The 23,637-nt window shown below is 40.3% G+C and overlaps 1 protein-coding gene and 1 long non-coding RNA gene across 2 annotated transcripts in view; one reads left to right on the top strand and one right to left on the bottom strand.

Moving 5' to 3' along the window:
- The window catches only part of LOC134800878 (uncharacterized), a 56,671-nt gene extending 51,624 nt beyond the window's left edge, over positions 1-5,047 (bottom strand). The window contains exon 1 of the long non-coding RNA XR_010145582.1: positions 4,898-5,047. This is a non-coding gene — a long non-coding RNA (uncharacterized LOC134800878). The remainder of the gene's footprint in view (positions 1-4,897) is intronic.
- LOC134800770 (KH domain-containing, RNA-binding, signal transduction-associated protein 2-like) overlaps positions 1-15,131 on the top strand; it is a 352,308-nt gene extending 337,177 nt beyond the window's left edge. The window contains exons 6-11 of the mRNA XM_063773318.1: positions 2,711-2,845; positions 5,993-6,082; positions 8,420-8,489; positions 9,238-9,333; positions 13,529-13,685; positions 15,021-15,131. Coding sequence (XP_063629388.1) covers positions 2,711-2,845; positions 5,993-6,082; positions 8,420-8,489; positions 9,238-9,333; positions 13,529-13,685; positions 15,021-15,096 — 624 coding nt within the window. The 3' untranslated portion in view covers positions 15,097-15,131. The remainder of the gene's footprint in view (positions 1-2,710; positions 2,846-5,992; positions 6,083-8,419; positions 8,490-9,237; positions 9,334-13,528; positions 13,686-15,020) is intronic.
- The last annotated feature ends 8,506 nt before the right edge of the window (positions 15,132-23,637 follow it).

The following is a 23,637-nucleotide window of genomic DNA, read 5'->3' on the forward strand; positions in this document are numbered from 1 at the left end:
TCCCCTCCCCCGCAAAAATCGACAGACTGTTTCGTACATAAAATGACAGCCATGACGTCTCCAGTTACTAAATGCTCTAAGATAATGCATTATAAATTCTCAGGTAATAACCAAAGTACACTAATTTCCAAAAAATAATCTTAACAATTACCACTTCTCAACCTTAAATTACAATATTAAAATTTAACAGTACCTACACAATATTTTTGATGTTTCATGCAAAACATTTGACATTATCAACAAATTTAATGATTATAAACTGTAAACTAAAACACAAATTTAATCAATAATCGTACCTTACGGTAACAGGTTTCGTAAAACTTGTTTTATTTACTACAACATTCTGTGACTAAACCAACATTGTTTTTAGGGTTCCGTACCCAAAGGGTAAAAACGGGACCCGATTACTAAGACTCCACTGTCCGTCGGTTCGTCTGTCCGTCTGTCTGTCACCAGGCTATAACTCGAGAACCGTGACAGCTAGACAGTTGAAAATTTCACAGAATGATGTATTTCTGTTGCCGCTATAACAACAAATACTAAAAACATAATAAAATATAAATAAATAAAAAAATATTATAGGAGTATTTTACACAGATCGACCTAGTTCCACAGTAAGCTCAATAAGGCTTGTGTTGTGACTATTAGATGACGATATATATAATATACACATATATACATAGAAAACATCCATAACTCAGGAACAAATATTTATATATATGTATATATACAAGGATTCGAACCCGGGACCTCCTGCTTCGTAGGCAGAGTCACTACCGACTAGGCTAGGAGGCCGTTGTAAATATTTAAGTGGGGCTCCCATACAACAAACGTAAATTTTTTGTCGTTTTATGCGTAATGGTATGGAACCCTTCGTGCGCGACTCCGTCTCGTACTTGGCCGGTTTTTACGGCATCCGCACTAAAAGTTCGAGCCCTATTGAATTATTGATTAATGCAGAATCCTAGATTACAAGCTCCATCTAGCGACTGCGATCTGTGCCGTGGGCATATTTCGCGCAGATATGTCCCGGTTTTATGACTAGACGCCGTAAAAATAACTACGTGTATTGTACTCGTAAATATGTCTACAGATCCCTGCTGAGACCGTATTCGTGGTGTTTTAATAGCGGCTCGCGATATAGCCTATTTCGTGAAATCTAAATTGATAGTCTTAAATTGATGTGATGTATACTATACAGAGTCGCACCATAAAGGTTCCTTTTGTATCTTTTTGGTACCGAACCCTAAAACTGGGCCAAGCTCCACGACTTCGAGTAAGTATCGTAGACTGGACTCGAACCGGGGTCTTTAGCTTTCGTGGCTAACACCGAGGCCACCTTGCATGTGTCCCAATTCCTCGAGTAAATATATTATGAAATATTTTTGAAGGCATATGCGCCTTTTCATTTAAGGGCAAGCAATGCGCATTTATCTTTCTATCCTAAAGGGGCCCACTGATTACCAGTCCACGGGACGATATCAGCCTGTCGAAACGCAAAAGGTGAGAGGTCCGAACAACTGACAAGCAGATTTAGTCCGGCGGACTGGTAATCAGTGGACCTCTTAAGGATTAGCAAACCACGGCTTGCGAGCCGCATACAAAGGTTTGATTGCGGCCATCGGCGGTCAACACTTAAGTCTTTAGTCTTACGATTTATATGACCACCGAAAATGACAATTGCGCCTTGAGATTCCTAGAACTGAAGATATCTACTGCAGTTGGTTTTTCTTTTGAAAAGTTTGGCCTCCTAGTATACCCACAACCATGCCGCGACAGCATTTTGTCTGCGAGATAGACTGCCCATCCCTCTCACTCGATACAGTTACAGGTATTGTCGCGGCGCTCTTGTGCTAAGCCTACCGTTGGTGGCTAGCCTATACTGATGGTGATGCCATCTATCATCATTATCTCAGCCGAAAGACGTCCATGGTTGGACAAAGGCCTCCCTCAAGGATCTCCACAACGAACGGGTTTTTAATAAGTGACCCAGACTAGATGGACCGACGATCTGGTTAAAGTCGCGGGTAACCGTTGGTTGAGGGCATCGAATCACCATTCGTTGTGGATGCCATCCATACCAGATTTAAAATGTCGAATATAGTCTCAGATCCGCACTGTTCTGAGGTGAGAGGGGGTGGAGGGGGGTCACACCTGAGATTTTACGACGTCGTCGAAGACACTTGGAGAGTTACGAGCGACGTTTGATCGGATCTCTGTAGTTGGGACATTAATAATTTAAAGGACAACTTTATCCGGTTTACGGCCCGTTTTATTATTAAGGATTTTATAGCACTATAGCGCCATTTGGAATTTTGAAATCTGTTTCTCGTTTGATATTGTTATGACATTATAAGTTAAGGTCCTCAATTTATTTACTTTCAATAACATAAAACTAAACTAATACCTATCTGGGAGACCAAGCATTGCTCGGAAAACATATAAAAACTCAATAATGCGCGTTTTCCCAGAGATAAGACCTAGCTAGATTGATTTTTTTTCGAATAGAAATACATCATCTGTGAAAATTTCAATTGTCTATCTATAACGGTTCTCGAGTTACAGCCTGGTGACAGACAGACAGACGGACGGACGGACGGACAACGGAGTCTTAGTAATAGGGACCCGTTTTTACCCTTTGGGTACGGAACCCTAAAAACATTATTTTGTAAATTGTTTATAATCACAGTTATGTTTTTGTGTGTCGCAGGACTACAACGACGACATACGACAAGAGCAGATGCTGGAGATGCAGTTGCTGGCACAGGCGCCGCGCTCGCCCCCCGCCACCCCGCCGCACCCCGCGCCCCGCCTCAGCCCGGCGCCGGAGGACCACAAACACAGGGTCAGTGACCTCACACACACATCACTACCACCGCACCCCGCGTAGCAGGACCACAGTGACCTCACACATCAGGTGCCGCGCTCGCCCCCCGCCACCCCGCCGCAAATTTGCTCTGACTCGGTGGTGACATAATTACGCAGTAGGTAGCAGTGTAACGAAAAATCAAACGCAGCGAGATAACTTTGTCGGTATTTCTCACCAGTAAGTATTGAAATCTGCAGACCTTACTCCACTTGCTGTGTCCAACCGTCCAAAAATAGCGTGCTCTTCTTGTTCTTCAGTCGGGGTCACCACTTTAGGAGAACTGGGTAGAGTGAGTAAAAGACTCCGTTGACTGGTAATCTTAGACTATCTTATTCAATCATACCTAAGCGTTTTATACATCCTGTTATCTTTACATCACAAGTCTAATCTACGGCGACACATACAATATCTCAACTGAATAAGCGCGTGCTCTAATCTATACTAAACTATCGACACGCGCTGATTATATTTTGCTGACCGCCATAAATACTAAATACATAATTTTTTGGGGTATCCTCTAAACTAAAGTCTATGCCGAAAAGTCTCTTTGTCAAACAAGAGTCCTTTTCAAATAGAATTTGTAGCTTGGACTAGATTTCTTTTCGAAATGTTCTATGGTGGCCAATTTATTTACACGCTTCGTCATTTGCCCGCAGAATCCGTACACATTGTATTTCCTAACAATATGTCCAATTCACGTGTGTTTTGTCCGAGACTGGGAAGCCTATTCGAACTCTAAGAATCGCATCTTAATCTGTTATTTATGTGTTAGCTTCTGCCAGCAACTTCGTCTGTGTCAAATTATGATTTCCGTGGTAATATACCTATTTCAAACTTGAAAATATTTTTGTGCGATTTATCATTCTCCAAATTTAGATTTGACCGAAATGTAAAGTTTTTCAAAAACAGACTAGGTTTTCAGTAAGGTCGCAAATATAACCTGACCTAATTTACAGCATGCCTTTATCAAAAGTTTAGAAATATTTGCTATAATATGCTATGAGTTGCGAGAATAGCATTTCATTCGCATTAATGTCGTATGTCTATGCAGGTGAGAATGGTAAGATCTATAAATAACAAAGCAGATTCAAGTAAAATTGTTGAAATAGGCTTCTAGTCCCACAATACCACAATACCGCGATTGCCCTGTATGGCTCTGTCCTGCCCAGGGCCGACAAACGGCTTTCGGCTTTCAATAGCTGACGGATTTCATGTTTCCACCGTTTCGCCGTGAAACGACATATATAGATACCTTCGCATTTACAATATTCGCCTGTCGCTGTCGCCACCTAGCGGCCATATCTGTCCTGATCGTAACAGACGCATTTTGTTATAGAGTGAGTCTTCTGTACCTAGTACTATTATTTATTCTGTGGTGCCGTCATCTCTCTGAATAGGCTGAATAGGCTCCGGCATTACCGCGAAATCGACGTTGGTGCCCGTAATTTTGACATTTGCGGTAACATTACAGTCGGCAGTAAAGTCGCGCTGCAGCAATGCTGGTGATGTCTGAATCCGAAAGTCACCTTTACACGCACCAATATCAAAACCAGATCCAGGTGAAGTTACAATGTTGAAATAGGCTTCTAGTCACACAATACCTCGCGATTGCCCTGTACGGCTCTGTCCTGCCCGGGGCCGACAAACGGCTTTCAATAGCCTGACAGATTTCATGTTTCCGTTGCGCCGTGGAAAAATAGTCACCTGGTTTATTTTATAAGACGGAAACTCTCTATGTTTATGATTGTCACAACATACATTTTTTAAATCATTTCTAGAAAATACAACTAGAATTCAAATACTTGAAAAAGCTGGACGGCCAAGAATCAAATCAAACAAAAAAGTTTTAGGGCCGATATAGACAGACTGCAACCCGACTGCAATGTTGCAATGGGAACCGCACGCCGACTGCACGCCAAATGGAACGTCGGCGTGCAGTTCCCATACAAGTTGCAGTCGTGTATCGGCCCTTAGTGATTTCTGCGGACCTTCACACCTTTCCTTTTCCTTTGCGGATGACCTTCAAACCTTCAAGAAAAGCGCGTACTCCCATCTTAAAGGCCGGCAACGCACCTACAACCCCTCTGGTGTTGCGGGTGTCCAAGGGCGACGGTAGTCGCTTACCATCAGGCGATCCGTCTGCTCGTTTGCCTCCTATATCATAAAAATAAAAAAAACCGGACAAGTGCGAGTCGTCCACCGAGGGTTTCGTACTTTTTAGTATTTCTTGTTATAGCGGCAACAGAAATACATCATCTGTGAAAATTTCAAATGTCTATCTATCACGGTTTATGAGATACAGCCTAGTGACAGACAGACGGACAGTGGAGACTTAGTAATAGAGTCCCGTTTTTACCCTTTAGGTTTAGGTATGGAACCCTAAAAATAGTGCTAGTAGTGTCAAATGGAAACCTGTCTCTACGATCAAGGAAAAATATCGTGTTTCTTAGTTTTATCGTGAAGCCAAAGAATAAATTGGATGTGTCCTCTCAAGTGTCTTTGCGTACCAAGTTTCTCTAAATTAGTGATACCAAAGACATATGTAACTCCGTATAAGATGAATAAAGTCTAAGGAAAAAGCGTGCCTCGGAAATCAAGAAAAATACATTCTCGGATAGATGGCGCACACACCTTTGGCCTTAGCTCGGCTAGATGGCGTTGACGACACCGTTTCATATTTAACAATTTTAACACATAGCTATCAGTGAAAGAATATGGGTCAAAATGATATAAAAATAATAAAATCATTTCACTGATTTAAACTTTCACGATTATTAAACATTATCAAACTACACAACGGGACTTAATCGCGTATTTAAGTTTTAAGATTTACCTCCGACGTTTCGAGGATGGCGTTGTCCCCGTGGTCACGGAGAAGACTGGCTCAAGTTGACATCAACATCTTCTAGCCGCGCGAGATTAAGTCCCGTTGTGTAGTTCGATAATAAAATCATTTATCCATATATATACATTTTTATGATAATGTTATACCTTTTCATTTTGAGTTTTAGTCGTGTGTCGATAGATGGCAGTAAATTTACTGTGGCTACAAAATTTACTATAACAGGACCCCTCTATACTATACTCTTTGGCGATACTTATAATGTTTGTATCATATTTCAGGCCGCAGGGCTGGCGTGCGCGTCGCTGGCGGGCGGTGCTCGCGACTACTCGCCGCCGCTCCCCGCGGCGCCCGAGCACCAACATCATCAGGTGGGTACAGAACTGTCTTTACCATAAGGGCACGCGGGGCCCGTGCCCAGGGCCCCCATCCTCAGGGGGCCCTGAAGGACAGACTGTAACAGAATATTTGATTACCCATGATAAATAAAAGATCGTAGAAAAATGATAGTTTAATTCGCTTTCTTGACTTTCCAAAAGAGCCCCAAGTTCTTATGTGCCCAGGGGGCGAATTTACAAAGCCTATACTGATAAGGTCCAGATGCGAACTGAACTGGATTAGCTTTTGTTTGGACAAAACTTGATCAAACCCTAATCCATTACAGTACAGAAATTTACTGAAATCGTATAGACTTTGTTGGCTAAATTAATATGGATATTGTTGCTACAAATGCTAGTTTGTTGCGATCTAAACTTGAATAATATTTTAGTAATGACTCCGATTGTATTGTATTAATTACCGTTCGTGCAAATTACTTAAAAATGCCTAATATTTTTTTTTTCATTTAAGAACTATATCAGTTGAGATTTCTTATTGGGACATGTTTAATGTGAAATCGTAATACAATTATAAGTCGACTGTATTTTATAATACATTGGTACATAACGAAGTAGATGATTTATTTAAGGACCAAGATTTACTACGGTGTTCTGCCTTTTCTCCGAAGTTTTATTGTCCGAATTTCACTTGCCAGACAACTTTTCGCAGATGATTTACTTTGGCAACCAACATTCGCCAAATTTTCATCATGACAACGTTTTACTTTATAGAATTATTGTTAAGTAGACTATTACTATGTGTACAACGTTTGGAGTACATTTCTTTGGTCAAATCATTCAACTTGCTAGATATTTATTAATACGATATCGTCTAGTCATTTGACAGAGTTCACTGAGTCAAGATAGGTGCGACGACGAGCGAAGCGAGGAAGAGCGTGTTAGGTGAACTACGACCAAACAGCGAACCGACTTTTTTTTACATAGAACGACTTTTCTGGCAACAGTTCATTTTCCTGGGGGTTGCAGTTCTAACCTAACCTAAGCCACTTTTCTGGCAACAGTTTATTTTCTTGAGGGTCGCAGTTCTAACTTAACCTAACCCACTTTTCCAGCAACATTTCGTTTTCTTGGAGGTTGCAGATCAAACTAACCTAAACTACTTTTTTGGCAATTTACATGAATACTAGGTGAAAAGTAATTTGGTAAAAAAATAATTATTGAAATCAATATTCAGTGAACTTTAGTGTCGTACAAATAATACTCGATGAATAATATTGAATAATGACGGCGAGACTCCGCTCGACTAGGTATTGTGAGAGCATTAATGTTTAAATATATCGCGACAAAATCTAAATCATTTGAGTAAATGAGTATTATTAAAATTTAGATATCACATTCAAACGTGCCTGAACTTACTAAACTCGACTAGGTTTTGGCGTGAATAATATTTGAAAATATGTATGCAAAAAGCTAATCCATTTCAGTGACTACTTTTTACCGAAACGGTATAGATATTGTCAAGTAATATGCATAAACAAAAGCTCACCTATTAAAATCTGAGTCGTGACTGAAATAGTATAGCTTTTGTAAATTCGCGCCCAGGGGCCCCAGCATAGTTTAAGACGGCCCTGGGTAGGTATCCTCACAGTTTATAACTATACTATGAATTATCTGAGATGATATTTTCGTCTAAAACCGTAAGCTGTTAAACATAAGGCATTGTTTCTTTTGCGCAGCGCGGTGGGTACCTAATTTCTAACAGCATTCGGAGATAACGTTTGGACACAGAATAAATAAATAATAGGCCCCGTGCATGAACTATAGGGGGCAGTATAGAAGCCGTCAGATTTTTGGCGCGAGGCGTAAAGGTGTCGTTTATGCTTCCGATGTAGCCCACAAGATGGCAGAACCTACTATGCACAAGGAAACGTACCGACGAGAGCAGTAGATGGTAGCACTTGCTTTGGCAATGTTACATGTGCAATAATATGTTTCCGATTCAGGGCCACAACATGGCAGACCCTCCAACGCGCACGGTCCCTATAGTACTACCGTACAGAAAGGACACTTCCTACAAAACCGATGTTTGACAGCGATTCAGGGACGAATCATGCTATCCCTTTTTAATGTTTGGCATTATCCCTTTCGGCTATTTAGGGTTGTCAAAATTCAAGTCTTTATCTTATCTGTGGTCGTGCACGCAAAAGGACGTCAAGTGGTGCCAACCCTAATAGTTCTGAGCAATGCTGAGCCGAATGGACCCGAGTTTGCCCGAAAGGAAGAGTGTCTCTCCACTGGTTTGGGTTAATAAGTATTTGCGTTAAAATAAAATGTTTGTTTGCAACGTTAAAATATTACTTTTGTTTGCAGCTAGCAGCGAGTCATGGAGTTCTGATGGGGGGCGTGCTGCCGCCACACCTACTGCACAACTCCATACTAGGTAACTGTCAAAAATGTTCACTCTCTGTTATCTAGATGGCGCCATTTTTAGTTACTCTTCTTGTCATTAGATGGCGCTGTCTTTGCAGTTGTGTGTGTGTGTGTGTGTGTGTGTGTGTGTGTGTGTGTGTGTGTGTGTATGTGTGTGTGTGTGTGTGCAAGTCGTATATTATAAATCACTGAAGTATTGTGTTGCATATATGACTGTGTGTGTTTTGTGACCAACTCAAGTAGGTATGTGTGTATTTTACGTAGACCCCTTACAGTAGGTATGTGCCACTCCCCTAAATATTTGACTAACCTCTGTTACATATATGAATACGGATGTCACTCATCACCTAAGGTAAATCGTCAATTACTGGCCACTGTTTAATAACTGGCCACCTTATACTAAAAATAATCCTATTCACATATAAACAGAATTTATGTTAGTACCTACATATGGTGGCTAGTTATTTAGTTATTGTAGGGTGGCCAGTTATTGACACCTTATACTAAAATGAAATTAGTAGTACCACTGTATATATCTATTAATGTTGTTAAATAAATTCTGTTTATAGGTGAATAGAATTCATTTTTAGTATTAGGTGGCCAGCTATTGAACAGGGGCTAGTAATTGACAATTTACCCTATTTTATGTTGGCGTGGATCCGCCAACACGTGCTCCCGTTGAAGCTCCTCAAAAATATGAGAAGTGTCCGAAATATGTAAATTTCGCAATTTACGCAATGACTAACTTGCATGTCCAGGTAGTAATGGCGGGGAACTCCTGGGCCTGGGGTCGCCAGTGCTGCGGGGCGTGCTGCGCGCGCCGCCCGCGCCCCCTGCGCCCCCCGCGCCACAAGGTCGGTACGTCGCATTTTATACCAGCCTACCTGTGCTACCTCTGTCCTTATATAGTGTAATATGCACATCCCTTTGCCTCTTGACACTATTCTACACATTTCTTATACATTTCACACAAGTAAAACACTGTAATTATAATATAACTAACGAACTCCTAAGCCTGGGATCTCCGATGAAGCAAGGCGTGCTGAGCGCGCCCCCCGCGCCACAAGGTCGGTACGTCGCATTTTATACCAGCCTACCTGTGCTACCTCTGTCCTTATATAGTGTAATATGCACATCCCTTTGCCTCTTGACACTATTCTACACATTTCTTATACATTTCACACAAGTAAAACACTGTAATTATAATATAACTAACGAACTCCTAAGCCTGGGATCTCCGATGAAGCAAGGCGTGCTGAGCGCGCCCCCCGCGCCACAAGGTCGGTACGTCGCATTTTATACCAGCCTACCTGTGCTACCTCTGTCCTTATATAGTGTAATATGCACATCCCTTTGCCTCTTGACACTATTCTACACATTTCTTATACATTTCACACAAGTAAAACACTGTAATTATAATATAACTAACGAACTCCTAAGCCTGGGATCTCCGATGAAGCAAGGCGTGCTGAGCGCGCCCCACGCGCCACAAGGTCGGTACGTCGCATTTTATACCAGCCTACCTGTGCTACCTCTGTCCTTATATAGTGTAATATGCACATCCCTTTGCCTCTTGACACTATTCTACACATTTCTTATACATTTCACACAAGTAAAACACTGTAATTATAATATAACTAACGAACTCCTAAGCCTGGGATCTCCGATGATGCAAGGCGTGCTGAGCGCGCCCCCCGCGCCACAAGGTCGGTACGTCGCATTTTATACCAGCCTACCTGTGCTACCTCGGTCCTTATATAGTGTAATATGCACATCCCTTTGCCTCTTGACACTATTCTACACATTTCTTATACATTTCACACAAGTAAAACACTGTAATTATAATATAACTAACGAACTCCTAAGCCTGGGATCTCCGATGATGCAAGGCGTGCTGAGCGCGCCCCCCGCGCCACAAGGTCGGTACGTCGCATTTTATACCAACCTACATGTGATACCTCTGTGCTTATATAGTGTAATATGCACGTTCCTTTGCCTTTTGACACTACTCTACACATTTCTTATACATACTTATTTAATAAATCGGATTGAAATATAAAAAGTAGGTGAGTTGACCGTGACGTCACTATACACGTTTTCATATAAATTCCATAATGAGCAAATCGTTTTGACAGTTCTACAAAAGAAGCTGATTTGACTAGAGTTAGACCAAGAAAAGTCTGCAGCGATTTTGATAGCAGTGCAAGTGTTATTTTAAACGTCATACATCTATGAAATGATGACGTATAAATAACACTTGCACTGCGTGGGCTATCAAAATCGCTGCAGACTTTTCTTGGTCTAACTCTAGTAGGAAAGTAGCCAATTATAAGTAACGACAGCGAACTCCTAAGTTGGGGTCTACGGTGGTGCGAGGCGTGCCGAGCGTGCCGCCCGCGCCCCCCGCGCTCCCCGCGCTCCCCGCGCCACAAGGTCGTTACGTCGCATTTTATGCAAACCTACCTATCCTTCTCTAGTAAGATTTGCACGTTCACTTGTTACGAAAAGTTCTCGGAAATTTCACAGGAAACAGGAATCTTTCATTTTGGGAAACAAATGCGAGTCGGACTCGCCCACCAAGGGTTTCGTACAAATGTAACTTGTTTCCCCACGCGTTCCCGAGATAAAGGGTCTTGACAGAAAGAAAGACAGTCAGACAACAAAGACGTCCTATAAGGGTTCCGTCTTTTGCCTTTTGCAGCACGGAACCCTAAAAACGTACAAAGAAGAAATGGCCACGATATGGCGTCATCTCACCATGTAGGCGTGTAGGCGGATCACAGAAAATAGCTTTTTCTCAGTTATTCGGTTATCTGTATCTGAAGTTTTCATCTCTACAAGCATTCTCTTTGTTACATTCTTCTAGCGATTATGTGATATTGCATGTGCATTCCTTGCTGCACTTTAGACAATATTCTTACAAACTCACTTTCTATATACCATCAAGGCAATATTTTACAGGTTTTATCTACAAACCTTCATTTAAAATAACTAAATCTTAAAACACAAAAGACTTTGCAAAGCTACCAATATTCCACAGCTCGCTTTAAGTCCAGCTTATCGCCAAGTTTTCTCCGAACTGTATTTGAGATTTCTACACAAAGAATTCTGTCCACACCGAGTAAAATAGGGTTTTGTAGATGAAAATATACAGCCCGACGCAAAATAAGTTTATCTAAGAAATTCAATTTAGAATTCTTGTGAAAACTGGCAAAACCAACATACCGCCAATCACGCGGATATCTTTAGTGAATTAACTTTCGTAGCTTTATTTGACGTTAATAGACGCATTGTGACCACAACACATGGCGTATCACAAACATAATTATGGCGCAGTACAGCGCCATCTGTTTTGGATGTCAAACTAAGGGGTACGTTTTTTTCTTAGACTTTACCTCTCTATTACAATCAATTCTCTTTGCTGCAAGTGAATTAGCGGTAAACATCCGCGAATAAACAAATACCGTTTGTACTCATACAATAAACTGTTCTCATAATTGAACCTTTGTGTTGTTTCTTTCTTTGAAATACTGAATTCAATTTTGTAATCGTCATTCTTGTTTCGTTAACGTCGTTCTCGAGTTTAGACTAAATTGGGTTACGCGTTTGATGTGTCTGTAAGTATATTTCTTCTTCCTCGCGTTATCCCGGCATTTTTGCCACGGCTCATGGGAGCCTGGGGTCCGCTTGACAACTATCCCATGATTTGACGTAGACACTAGTTTTTACGAGAGCGACTGCCATCTGACCTTCCAACCCAGAGGGGAAACTAGGCCTTATTGGGTTTAGTCCGGTTTCCTCACGATGTTTTCCTTCAACGAAAAGCGACTGGTATTTCTCACATAAGTTTCGAAAAACTCATTGGTACGAGACGGGGTTCGAACTTTGAACCCGTGACCTCCGGATTAAAAGTCGCACGCTCTTACCGCTAGGCTACCAGCGCTCTAAGTATATGTGTTATTCCTAAATAATTATTGTCAGTGGTTTTGTATGGGTAACAAATCTAGACACGCGGTAGCGTGTACAGCCAAGTTCCGACGCAGCAACCGTGTGTAAAATTCACGAACCATTACGAGCTACTTTTTCACCCCTTCATAACTTGAAACCTATTTCACCTGCACATATGAAATTTAACACATTTATTCAAGCCCCTTAGCTTGTCTAAAATACAAAATTTCGTACACGTAGCTCAGTTATTGATAAATTAACGTTTAAAAACCGGCATGTCTGTGACTGGCTTATAGATCAAAAACCTGACCCACTTCCAGATGACCTAGAAACTTGATATTTGACATCAAGGTAGACTATTACGTGTATATAGAGGGATAAATCTGAAAACTGAATATTGATAGATGATTCGATGGAAAAATAATTTATATTAAAAATAATTCCGTTAAATTGTGACAATAAATTGGCGTATTTACAGACAGAGTAAGATTTGCATATAGATTATGAACCTGCCTGACTTTTGATCACTAGATTTCAAATTCGAATCACGCTGGCAGGGTCGCCATGATACAAGTTTCATTATGGGCTCAATAAAAAAATGCATTAATTTCAGAGTATTGTTAATTTAGGTCCATAATTACAATGTTAGCAAAGTTTTTTTTAACACACATTCATTGCCACTAAGTGCTACGGGTTACGATCGTAGCGCGTAGCCACGTTTTCGTATGGAGCGCGTAGTCGCTACGAACAGGGTATCCGACTGTCGGGTTCTTGGCCCTGAATGTGTTTATGTTTTTGGTATGTATTATAAGAGTCTGTTTATGGCCTAAATTTCTTCGATGGGGAATTATTATTATAATAAAATGAAAACCAAAGTTAAACCTAGAAATTAATTTAAATAATTGGCCTTAATAGTTTTTTCCATGACACAGACTTTTTAATTTTTTTGTATTAGAAGTAGAAGAAGAAACGTTTATTTAACGCCACAACATAGTTAATGAAAAAAGAAAGGCATGCAGACATAAAAGAAACAGTAGGACGCTAAAATAGGATCCCCATAATGCCGCATAATAAACTTCAAGACTGTCTTACGTATTCCAGGTGCGGGTGGGGCTGCGACGGGTGCGGTGGTGGGGCGCAAGCGGCCGCTGCTGGGCGCCGCGCGCGCTAACATGTCGCCGACGAAGCGCGCCGTCATCACGCTGCTCGCGCGCGCTCGCGCCGCCGCGCACCGCCGCCCGCCCGCTTGGCGGCACGAGTAAGTAGGGCTAACACATTGACATAGGACTGGCCTTACGGGCAATAATAATGACAGGGACGAGTACAGCGGTGTGACACCGCTACAACGCGATCGGCTGACGAGTTCGCATCACGCGCGCGATTGGTTGATGAGTTCGCATCACGCGCGCGATGGTCTCAACTAGATGCGTTAGGCTGCACGATTGGCTGGAAATCGTGAGTGACACCGCTGAACTAGTACCATTTTTAGAGCCCGTAAGGCCAGTCCTTAGATATATATGTCAACATGTCGCCACCATCGATAACTTTTTTTGTTAATACTTGCCCAAATTAAAATTAAAAAAACCGGGCAAGTGCGAGTCGGACTCGCGCACGAATGGTTCCGTACCATAATGCAAAAAACGGCAAAAAAAGAAAACGGTCACCCATCCAAGTACTGACCCCGCCCGACGTTGCTTAACTTCGGTCAAAAATCACGTTTGTTGTATGGGAGCCCCACTTAAATCTTTATTTTATTCTGTTTTTAGTATTTGTTGTTATAGCGGCAACAGAAATACATCATCTGTGAAAATTTCAACTGTCTAGATTTTTAATTTTCTATCACGGTTCGTGAGATACAGCCTGGTGACAAAATATTGTTTGCAGACCCCTATTTATTTTTAAAGACCTATCCAACGACACCCCACACCGTAGGGTTAAAACGGTAAAAAAATTAAGCCGAGTCTTAGTAATAGGGTCCCGTTTTACCCTTTAGGTACGGAACCCTAAAAAATGATGTCCCGAGCACGCATATATTCGACTCGCTTACGTTCAGTGAGAATGAGAGAAGAACACAAACCTACGAGACTTTAAATAATGTCTGATTCAATAGTAACCACTGGCAGCGTTGCCGCGCTGAATGGCCAATGAGATCTATTAGACCAGGTGCGATCCGGACCGAGGGTATGGTATTAATAGCCACCCCACACTGACGTCTCCCAAGCGTCGGCGACACGTAAATAGCGTCGTTGCGCAGTTGCGCCAACGTCGCGTCTAGTAGCAGTCATAGAGTTGAATAGACGCCGACGCTCAGGAGACGCTAGTGTCGACGACCGGTCTGGCCTAGCGGGTAGTGAACCCTGCCTGCGAAGCCGATAGTGCTGGGTTCCAATCCCGGTAAGGGCATTTATTTGTGTGATGAGCACAGATGTTTGTTCCTGAGTCATGGATTTTTTCTATGTAGGTATTTAAGTATTTGTATATTATACACAAGCCTTCTTGAACTTACCGTGGGACTTAGTAAATTTGTGTATAAGAATGTCCCTATAATATTATTTAGTGTGGTAGTGGTTCTGATTAGGAATCTTGTTTGCAGACACGGCGCCCTGCTGCCACTACTGCGTGAGGAGTTTGCGGCGGCGGCGGGCGCGCCGCGCGTCAATCTGGCGTAGTGCCCGCGCGAGCCTACCGTCGGCCTCGTAGTGCCCGCGCGAGCCTACCGTCGGCCTCATAGTGCCCGCGCGAGCCTACCGTCGGCCTCGTAGTGCCCGCGCGAGCCTACCGTCGGCCTCATAGTGCTCGCGCGAGCCTACCGTCGGCCTCGTAGTGCCCGCGCGAGGCTACCGTCGGCCTCATAGTGCCCGCGCGAGCCTACCGTCGGCCTCGTAGTGCCCACGCGAGCCTACCGTCGGCCTCGTAATGCTGCCTGCACCAGCCGATGTGACGTCGAGCTCATTTAAATTTTAATAATTGTTTTTGATATTACTCAAAGCACAAGGCCAAAAGTATGAAAAGAACGTAGTTTTCTTTAATATCGCATGTTTTTATCTTTGATGTGTACCTATTTGTAACCTAAAAATTACATTAAGCAATCCCATAAGATTAATACTTACATGCTAAAGTCCCATTTACACGATACAAGATTCTTGAACATTCAATACAATAAAATTGAGGCAACAAAAAACTTGCACTATCTAAACATACGTGACATTTTTGTATTCAAGTAGCAACTTGAATTCAATACTGGCATACGTGTAAACGAAGCCTAGTGCAGTTAATTGAATTCAAGAATTGCCAATCCATATTTTATTGTCGACATGGATTCCGTACGCGAAGGTGTGTTCCTTGTCGCTGTTATAGTAGCAAATGTGTTACGAGAAAAACTGTTAGAAAAACGGCACAAAAGTAGAAGAAGAAGATGTTGGACAAAATATGGATAGACAGAAGAAGTTTGCTGGGAGCTTCGAACACTTTGTGTCTGGAGCTACGAGCTGAGGATGAAGCCGAGTTCAAGAACATGTTTCGTGTAATCAAAGCTCAGCTTTCTTACTTGCTCGATAAAAGAAGTTCTACAATTCAAAGACAGAACACAGTGATGCGAAATGCAATTCCGGCTCACGTTAAGCTAGAAGTAACATAAATACTTGGCAACTGGAGATTCATTCGGCACTTTGTCTCAGTTATTTAGAGTACCTAAGTACACCATAAGTACGTTTTTGGTTGAAGTAGTTAACGCGATTTATTTGGCATCAAATGATTTTATACAGGTAAGCTTCATTAAAAACTATCGAGTTTTGGCTTATAAACATCAGAACTGCTAGATCCAGTTCCCATTGAATCCTTCACTTTCCTCTTTTCAGCTTTATATTGAGTTCTTATGCTCTTAAGTTTCTTCATTATTTCTTTGGGACCAAAACCTTCTACCCCAAACCAAATTCTATAGAAAAAGCTGCAAGGGCAGCCTCGCGAGCCCCACGGTTTTTATAATTTTTATCCTCTGTGTCCCACAAACATTGATGACTTCTATAAATTTAATTATCTCCGAACTACTTAATTTAAAATAATTTTTGCTCATTTTATCAGTTTTACCACCCACAAAGAACGTTCAATATCGAATGAAAATCTACCAATGCAAATCGCTTCAATTCTTGCTTCAATATGGCTTCAATACATCATACTTGATTCAACTTGAAGTTTAGACCTGTCAAGACTTGCATGCAATTATTGCCGTTCAATAAATGTCTTTGGTGTAAACGAAATACGGTCAAGAATATTGCCTATCAATAATTGTATACAATAATTGCATTCAAGATTTTGGTCATTGCTCATGTATAAACACTTTGATTCAATTCTTGAATTCAATTATTGCACGGCAAAACTTGCATACAATTATTGCCGATTCTTGTTCATGAATCTTGTATCGTGTAAATGGGCCTTAAGTATCAAAACATCCTAAAATATTGTCAAAAAATCAGGATAAAGATCGGAGCGGTAGACGTGCTCAAAAATATCTGACAGCGCACTTTAACGCCTTGACAATAGAGGCGTGTTCAGATATTTGTGAGCACATTGGCCGCTCCGATATATCTGATGGCGACTGTAACATACTTAATTACTTACTTACTACAATGATTACGTATTTTATTACACAAACGGGTCTACCGCGATATAATTTCATTGTTTTTACCTTTAATTAGACCCGTTTGTGTAATTAAATATGTGTACAAAACGCGAGAGTTTAAAGTGTTATACACAATGATTTTCAAAAAAATGTCATCTGTTTTTCTTTCGATATGAGAAAATGACGAAATTAATAATGAAAACTTCGCAAAATGTCACAGCGGCTTGGACGGTTGCAGCTAGTGAGTTAAGCCGTAGTCGAGCCTCGAAGACCCGAGCCTTAAAGGCTAAAGCAAGCCTTTTCAAGCTGTCTTTTAAACTCTGCTAAGGCTAACACGCTAAACTCAGCGGTTCATCTTTGATAAGCACATTTCGACACATAAAGGTAAAGTTCAGATGTCAACTACAGCCATACAGATAGCCGCCTTAGATACAGAGTATAGTCGACAGTCTTTTGTTTTACCGCGAAAATTCTGGGCTCTGTTATGACGTTCATTCTGTCACTTATTTTGTCAAGGAAATTGACATATACAGTGGCGGTAACAACGACGCCGCAACAGTACTGCAGCTCTGCTGTAGTTAATTGACTTCTGAACCTCACCTTAACACGATTTGTACTATATTGTTTAAATTTTATATTTATCCGTCGAGCTGTGCTTTTCAAAGGCTTTAAGGCTGTAACAGACTGATTTCTTTCAACAATTTGTGTGAGTCAGTCTGTTTCAGCCTTTATTTTTAAATTAATAGTGCAATTGTTTTATCGTCGTTTCTGTGTCGTTCAGTGGCGGCCCGTCAAAATATTCATAAGAGCTAATTTGGTATTCCTAATATCAAAGTTTAAGGCAGCACACGGCGACTTTTTGCAGCGATTCAGTAAGGCTTCTCGGGAGGTCGCGACTGATACGCGACATGTGGCCCCTCGTCGCATTTGCAACGCTCGACAGCAGCGATACAAACGCGCGACCTTACTGACTAACAAAGGCTCGGAAATACTCCCGTCATCTTGAAAACATATTCACTGTTACACTAATATGGAAGATCGATAAAGACACACATAGCGATTCGATGGCGAAGCGCAAGCGATTGTCACCTTGGCTAGGCCGCCTGTATTGCGGCCTTTTTGTGACTGCATCGCTACTAAATCACTGCAAAAATTCGCCGTGTGTTTGCTTTCTAAGTGCTCAATGTTGAAAAGTATCTTGTGTGAGTTGTACGGACGCCCCGCCACTGTAGTTAGTTAGAGAAACCCCAAAGCTTATATTTAGGCGTAATTATGGACCACGTGTATTTCGGGATATCCTCTGCCTTGTAGGATTGTACATAAGATGTATAATGTACACCCAGCTGCAAAAGTACATACCCACTTTATGAACAAAGTGGGTATGCACTTATGCAGTTCACTGTACAAACGTTGCTATTTGTGGGCAAAAAAGCAAGAATTTGTTCAAAAAATATAACCAACTCGTATAATGAATCCTGCACAGATGTAGTCATCATCATCTTCCTCACGTTGTCCCGGCATTTTGCCACGGCTCATGGCAACGAATACCAAGAATTGGCGTAGGTACTAGTTTTAACGAAAGTGACTGCCATCTGACCTTCCAACCCAGAGGGTAAGCTAGGCCTTATTGGGATTAGTCCGGTTTCCTCACGATGTTTTCCTTTAACTTCAACCCTTTTCCAGGGATAGTACAATGTATGGACCACATACACGCCAATAGAATTTCAACTTTAGCATTCCGATTTAAGGTTCAAATTAGATTGCACTATCCGGAAATGTGACTTGTCTTCAATTGAATCATCATAGCTGGATTAATACGAATATATTTGGAATTTTTGGGATAAGTGCGACCTGGAAAATGGGTTAATTCAATAAAAATAAGGGAGTGTTTGTTTAATGAGGTATTTTTGTGCCACCAATAGCAATGTTCGATGATGTATCACTATTTAAGTAAGTGACGGGACGAATGTCCCGATATAAATCAGAAAAGCTATATTTATTATAAATAATAGTATCCCAGTGACGGAGACGCGACCAAAGTTTGCGCAGGAGAAACATTTTAGTGAATTTTTCCGCTTACTGTTGAACTTACAGGATTTAGACAAATTGTATACCTACCTGACGTTTACTCTCGTGGGGATACTTACTCGCAAGGCTCGGAACCGGTTTAAAAATACCGGTAAATACAGGTTTATATCGGTTTTCTTCCTAACTTTCATAAGAACGTTCGCGTTTTAAGAACTTTATTGTAACCTAAATAAACCCGTTTATTCTACGAGCGACTTAACGCCCGGCCGGTATGGTTGTTTGCCGTGTAATAAAGATACCGAGATAGAAAGAAACCGGTTTTTTATTGTTCTAAACCGGTTAATCTGACAAGAACTTTATGGAAATGTTTAGCTGCCTAATAATGTATGACAAAATTTCCTCTCGGGTCCGTCTCCGCCGCCGGGCCCTAACACCGCATCAATACATTACTCTTGATAAATCACTTTATTATAAAGTTCATAATAATTATAAAATAAATACTCACAGCACCCGCAACCAACGATCGTTTAAGATAATAAATTAATATATTTAATAATAATGTTTTAACTATTAAAGTATTAACTTAATCTAGTTTATGTAAATTTAAAGTAAGAGATAATATAATATTATATAAAATAGCGGGAAACAGACGTTGAGTGCGTGTTTTCCTGTGATTACTTTATAATTAAGAAATAATAGGTAATTGGCTCTTCAAATCTTGTAAAATATATTGAGGTCATATTAAATGGGTCATTTTATTTAAATCATTTTCCTAAAACAGCGCTCCAAAAGTATCTGCCAGCCATCCTGAAATTATTTTCCAAATATAGAAATATCTCTACAAGCCTGTCAAATTAGATATTAGATTAGATATTATTAGAATTAGATTTACATTGATATAAAGCAAAGCTCGGAACCGGTTTTTTCTTCATACAAAAAATACCGGTATTATTACGTTATTTTTCGTTCTTTGGTTTATTATTAAATTTTTAATGGGACAATCTAATAATACAAAGTTGGTAACTAAATACAAGATGGTAACTAAATACAAGATTCAGTCTTATTTAAAGAGCATAAAATAATTTTAAATATTGGGCTATTTCGGGTTTTACAAAAAAACCGGTTCCAAGCTTTGATATAAAGGCAGCCACACTTACCCCGGAACCACACATACTCGTATTGACCTTATCTAGTCAGTCGATTGCATACAAGATGTATTTGATGCAAGCCTTTATTAAGGATATAGGACGACCAGTACCGTCTTTACCATAAGGGCACACGGGGCCCGTGCCTAGGGCCCCCAACCTCAGGGGGTCCCGAAGGACAGACAGTAACAGTATATTTGATTACTCATAATAAATAGAAGATCATAGTAGAAAAATGTTAGTTTAATTTGCTTTCTTTAGTTTCCAAAATCATAGTTTAAGACGGCCCCGAGGACGACGCTTAAGGGAAAGGGGCGGCGACCCTCGCTCTGGTTCTTTCCTTGCCCAACAGATGTCATTGGCCATCCAGCGAGGTAATGCCGCCAGTTTTTTGGGCAAATTTAGTCCGGGGGATAATCAGAGTGGGTAATATTGTATTTGTTAAGTCATTTAGTTTTACATATTGTTAGGTTTATTTTAATTTATAAGTAATTTGTATGTTGAAGTAATTCTTACATTTATGTCTGTTATTCAATAAAATAATTTCAATGGAAGTATATTACCTCAGTATAATCAAAATGTTAAAATCGTTTATTGTTTTAATGTAAATTTTATGATCATTCTATCATATAAATTGTATTTATTATATAATAAACATTATTACTCTTATTTATTATATATTATGTATTAAGTTTTTGTACCGTTACTACAACGTCAAAAGTAAATTGTACCTTATAACACCAATTTTTAATATTTTACAAATTATAACGCGATAGAACACAAATATGAATAAAGTTGTATAATTATGACGCGTATGGTCTCTTTATTTATACAAATATATCAACTATTTATATTATACATATGTATGTACTTATACAGGGGGGCTAAAAAATAAGTGCATTCCCGTTGCCCAGGAGGTTTTGGGATTATACTGAGCAACTTTTACTATATGACCAACTCCGAAATCGCGCAAAAAAAGTTAGCTGTTTGATACATTTTGGCTGGTCTATTTTCTATGAGGGTAATTTTTGTTTCGCGATATCGGAGTTGGTCCCATAGTAAAAGTTACTCAGTATAATCCCAAAACCTCCCTGGCAACAGGAATGCAGTTATTTTTTAGCCACCCTGTATACTATGATGTTGAGTTTTGGGAAATATAACATGTTAAGGAAGCAGTGCCGACCTTAGTGCGTCAAGCATAAACAATTATATTGTTAACCAAGGGATGAAATGATGCTTTTCACCCGAGTTAAACACTCTACTTTTCATTTCGATTACGAGGAAAGTAAAATGTGTTTTTTTTAAACCCCTCCTTTTGGGGGTAACTACGCGGAACGAACGTGTACAGTCACCTGCAATAATATGTTAGTCTTCGAAGGCCGCAAAAATATGTGACACGCTCTTATGGCTCTACAAATAAGATCGTGTCAGATATTTTTGCGGCCTTCATTGTGTAACATACTATTGCAGGTGACTGTACATAACGTACTCGTATGCCATATTAGCTAAATATGTATATTATCAAAGAGAATAGATAGTATAGAGGGGTCCTGTCATAGTAAATTTTGTAGTCACAGTAAATTTACTGCCATCTATCGACATACGACTAAAACTCAAAACGAAAACGTATAAAACTATGGATAAAAATTATATGTATGGATAAATGATTTTATTATTTTTATATCATTTTGACCCATGTTGATTCACTGATACCTATGTGTTAAAATTGTTAAATATGAAACGGTGTCATCAACGCCATCTAGCCGACCATAGGCCAAAGGTGTGTGCGCCATCTATCCGAGAATGACTTTTTCTTGATTTCCGAGGCACGTTTTTTTCTTAGACTTCATTCATCTTATATGGAGTTACATATGTCTTTGATATTATATATTTCAGTATTTCTTTACATGTTTGAGAAAAGCACTATGTATAGCTCGGCGGAAACAGGCATTTTCTTTCCATCTCTCGGCAACAATGTACTAAAGATGATGATGATGATGATGTGGCAAAGAGGATAGATTCGAGTGTATAGAGAGTCACTGTCATGGTAAATTATGTAGCCACAGTAAGTTTACTGCCATCTTTCGACAAAAGAATAAAACTGTTAGAACGCCATTTTACTTTGATGCTTATTCTTCCACTGATATGTGTTAATTTGTTAAATATTGAAATAAACGCCATCTACTCGACAGTTGTCCAAAGTTTATGGCGCCATCGCTCGAAAAGATTGCACCATACCTTTGGCTTACTGTCGAGTAGATGGCGTTAATTTCAATATTTAACAAATTAACACATGTCAGTGAAAGAATATGGATCAAAGTCAAATGGCGTTCTAACAGTTTTAATCTTCTGTCGAAAGATGGCAGTCAATTTACTGTGGCTACATACTTTACTTTGATAATCCGCCTCTATTTCAAATTCTATTTGCTACTATTATGCCAAGTTGATTCTTCTTTCGTGTTTATGGAACAAAATAAAACGGTTTCCGAGCCCAGAGGCCCGCGACAAACGAAAATCAAAATTTCTTCACCTGCCTTGCATTCGAGCGATAGAGAGACAGACAACGAAATCTCGATTTTGGTTTTTTGCGAGTTACTTCTGGCCCTGGCCCCGTAGTCAACATGCCAATCGCTAACGCTCCGTAGCGAATGAAACGCAACTGTCACTGTCACACTAATATGGAAGAGGGAGAGACACAAGGCGATTCGATAGCGAAGCGCAAGCGATTGTCACTTTGGCTAGGCCGGCTGGTTTAAACGCGCTATGGTGAACGAACGGCGATCGGGATATTTTTATAATTTTTGGGGGTACCGAGAAAACCTAAATTCGCAAGGATCTTTCTCTTTTACTCCAATGAAGGCTTAATTAGAGTGACAGGGAAAGATGCACGCAATTTGCGAACTTCGATTTTCGCGGTTATAGCCCTAGGGTTTAGCTCCCATAACGCGTGATGTATGGCGGTGTGCACTGATCTGTAGAATAAATATAATGAACTAGAATACGAGGTTTTATTCTTCCTACACTCACTTCCCAACATTTTCTAGGAATCCAATTCAAACTGAAATAGATATCATACATACCCCCCCACACATACAACCGAACCCTTTTTCATTCCTTTTTTCTTTCAATCTCATAATTTCCTTAACTATCTATTACATCACCTATTAGATTACTTTTAGTTTTTTCTTAACCTTTAGCCTACGAACTGCGAAGTCGGCTGCCACGACACAGGCTTAGCCTACTCGTAGTGTGGGGCCACAGGATACCTATTGATATTTATTTGTAAACCAGGCTTTTTTCAAATAAATATTATTCTATTCTATTCTATACCACTTTCAACTCCAGCGTTAACACACATATTCAAACGAGCGAGCGAAGTTCTTACATTCAACTTGGAATACGCGGCTAGCTATAATAAT

This window comes from Cydia splendana, chromosome 20 (genome assembly GCF_910591565.1).
Source record: "Cydia splendana chromosome 20, ilCydSple1.2, whole genome shotgun sequence".
NCBI classification, from domain to species: domain Eukaryota; kingdom Metazoa; phylum Arthropoda; class Insecta; order Lepidoptera; family Tortricidae; genus Cydia; species Cydia splendana.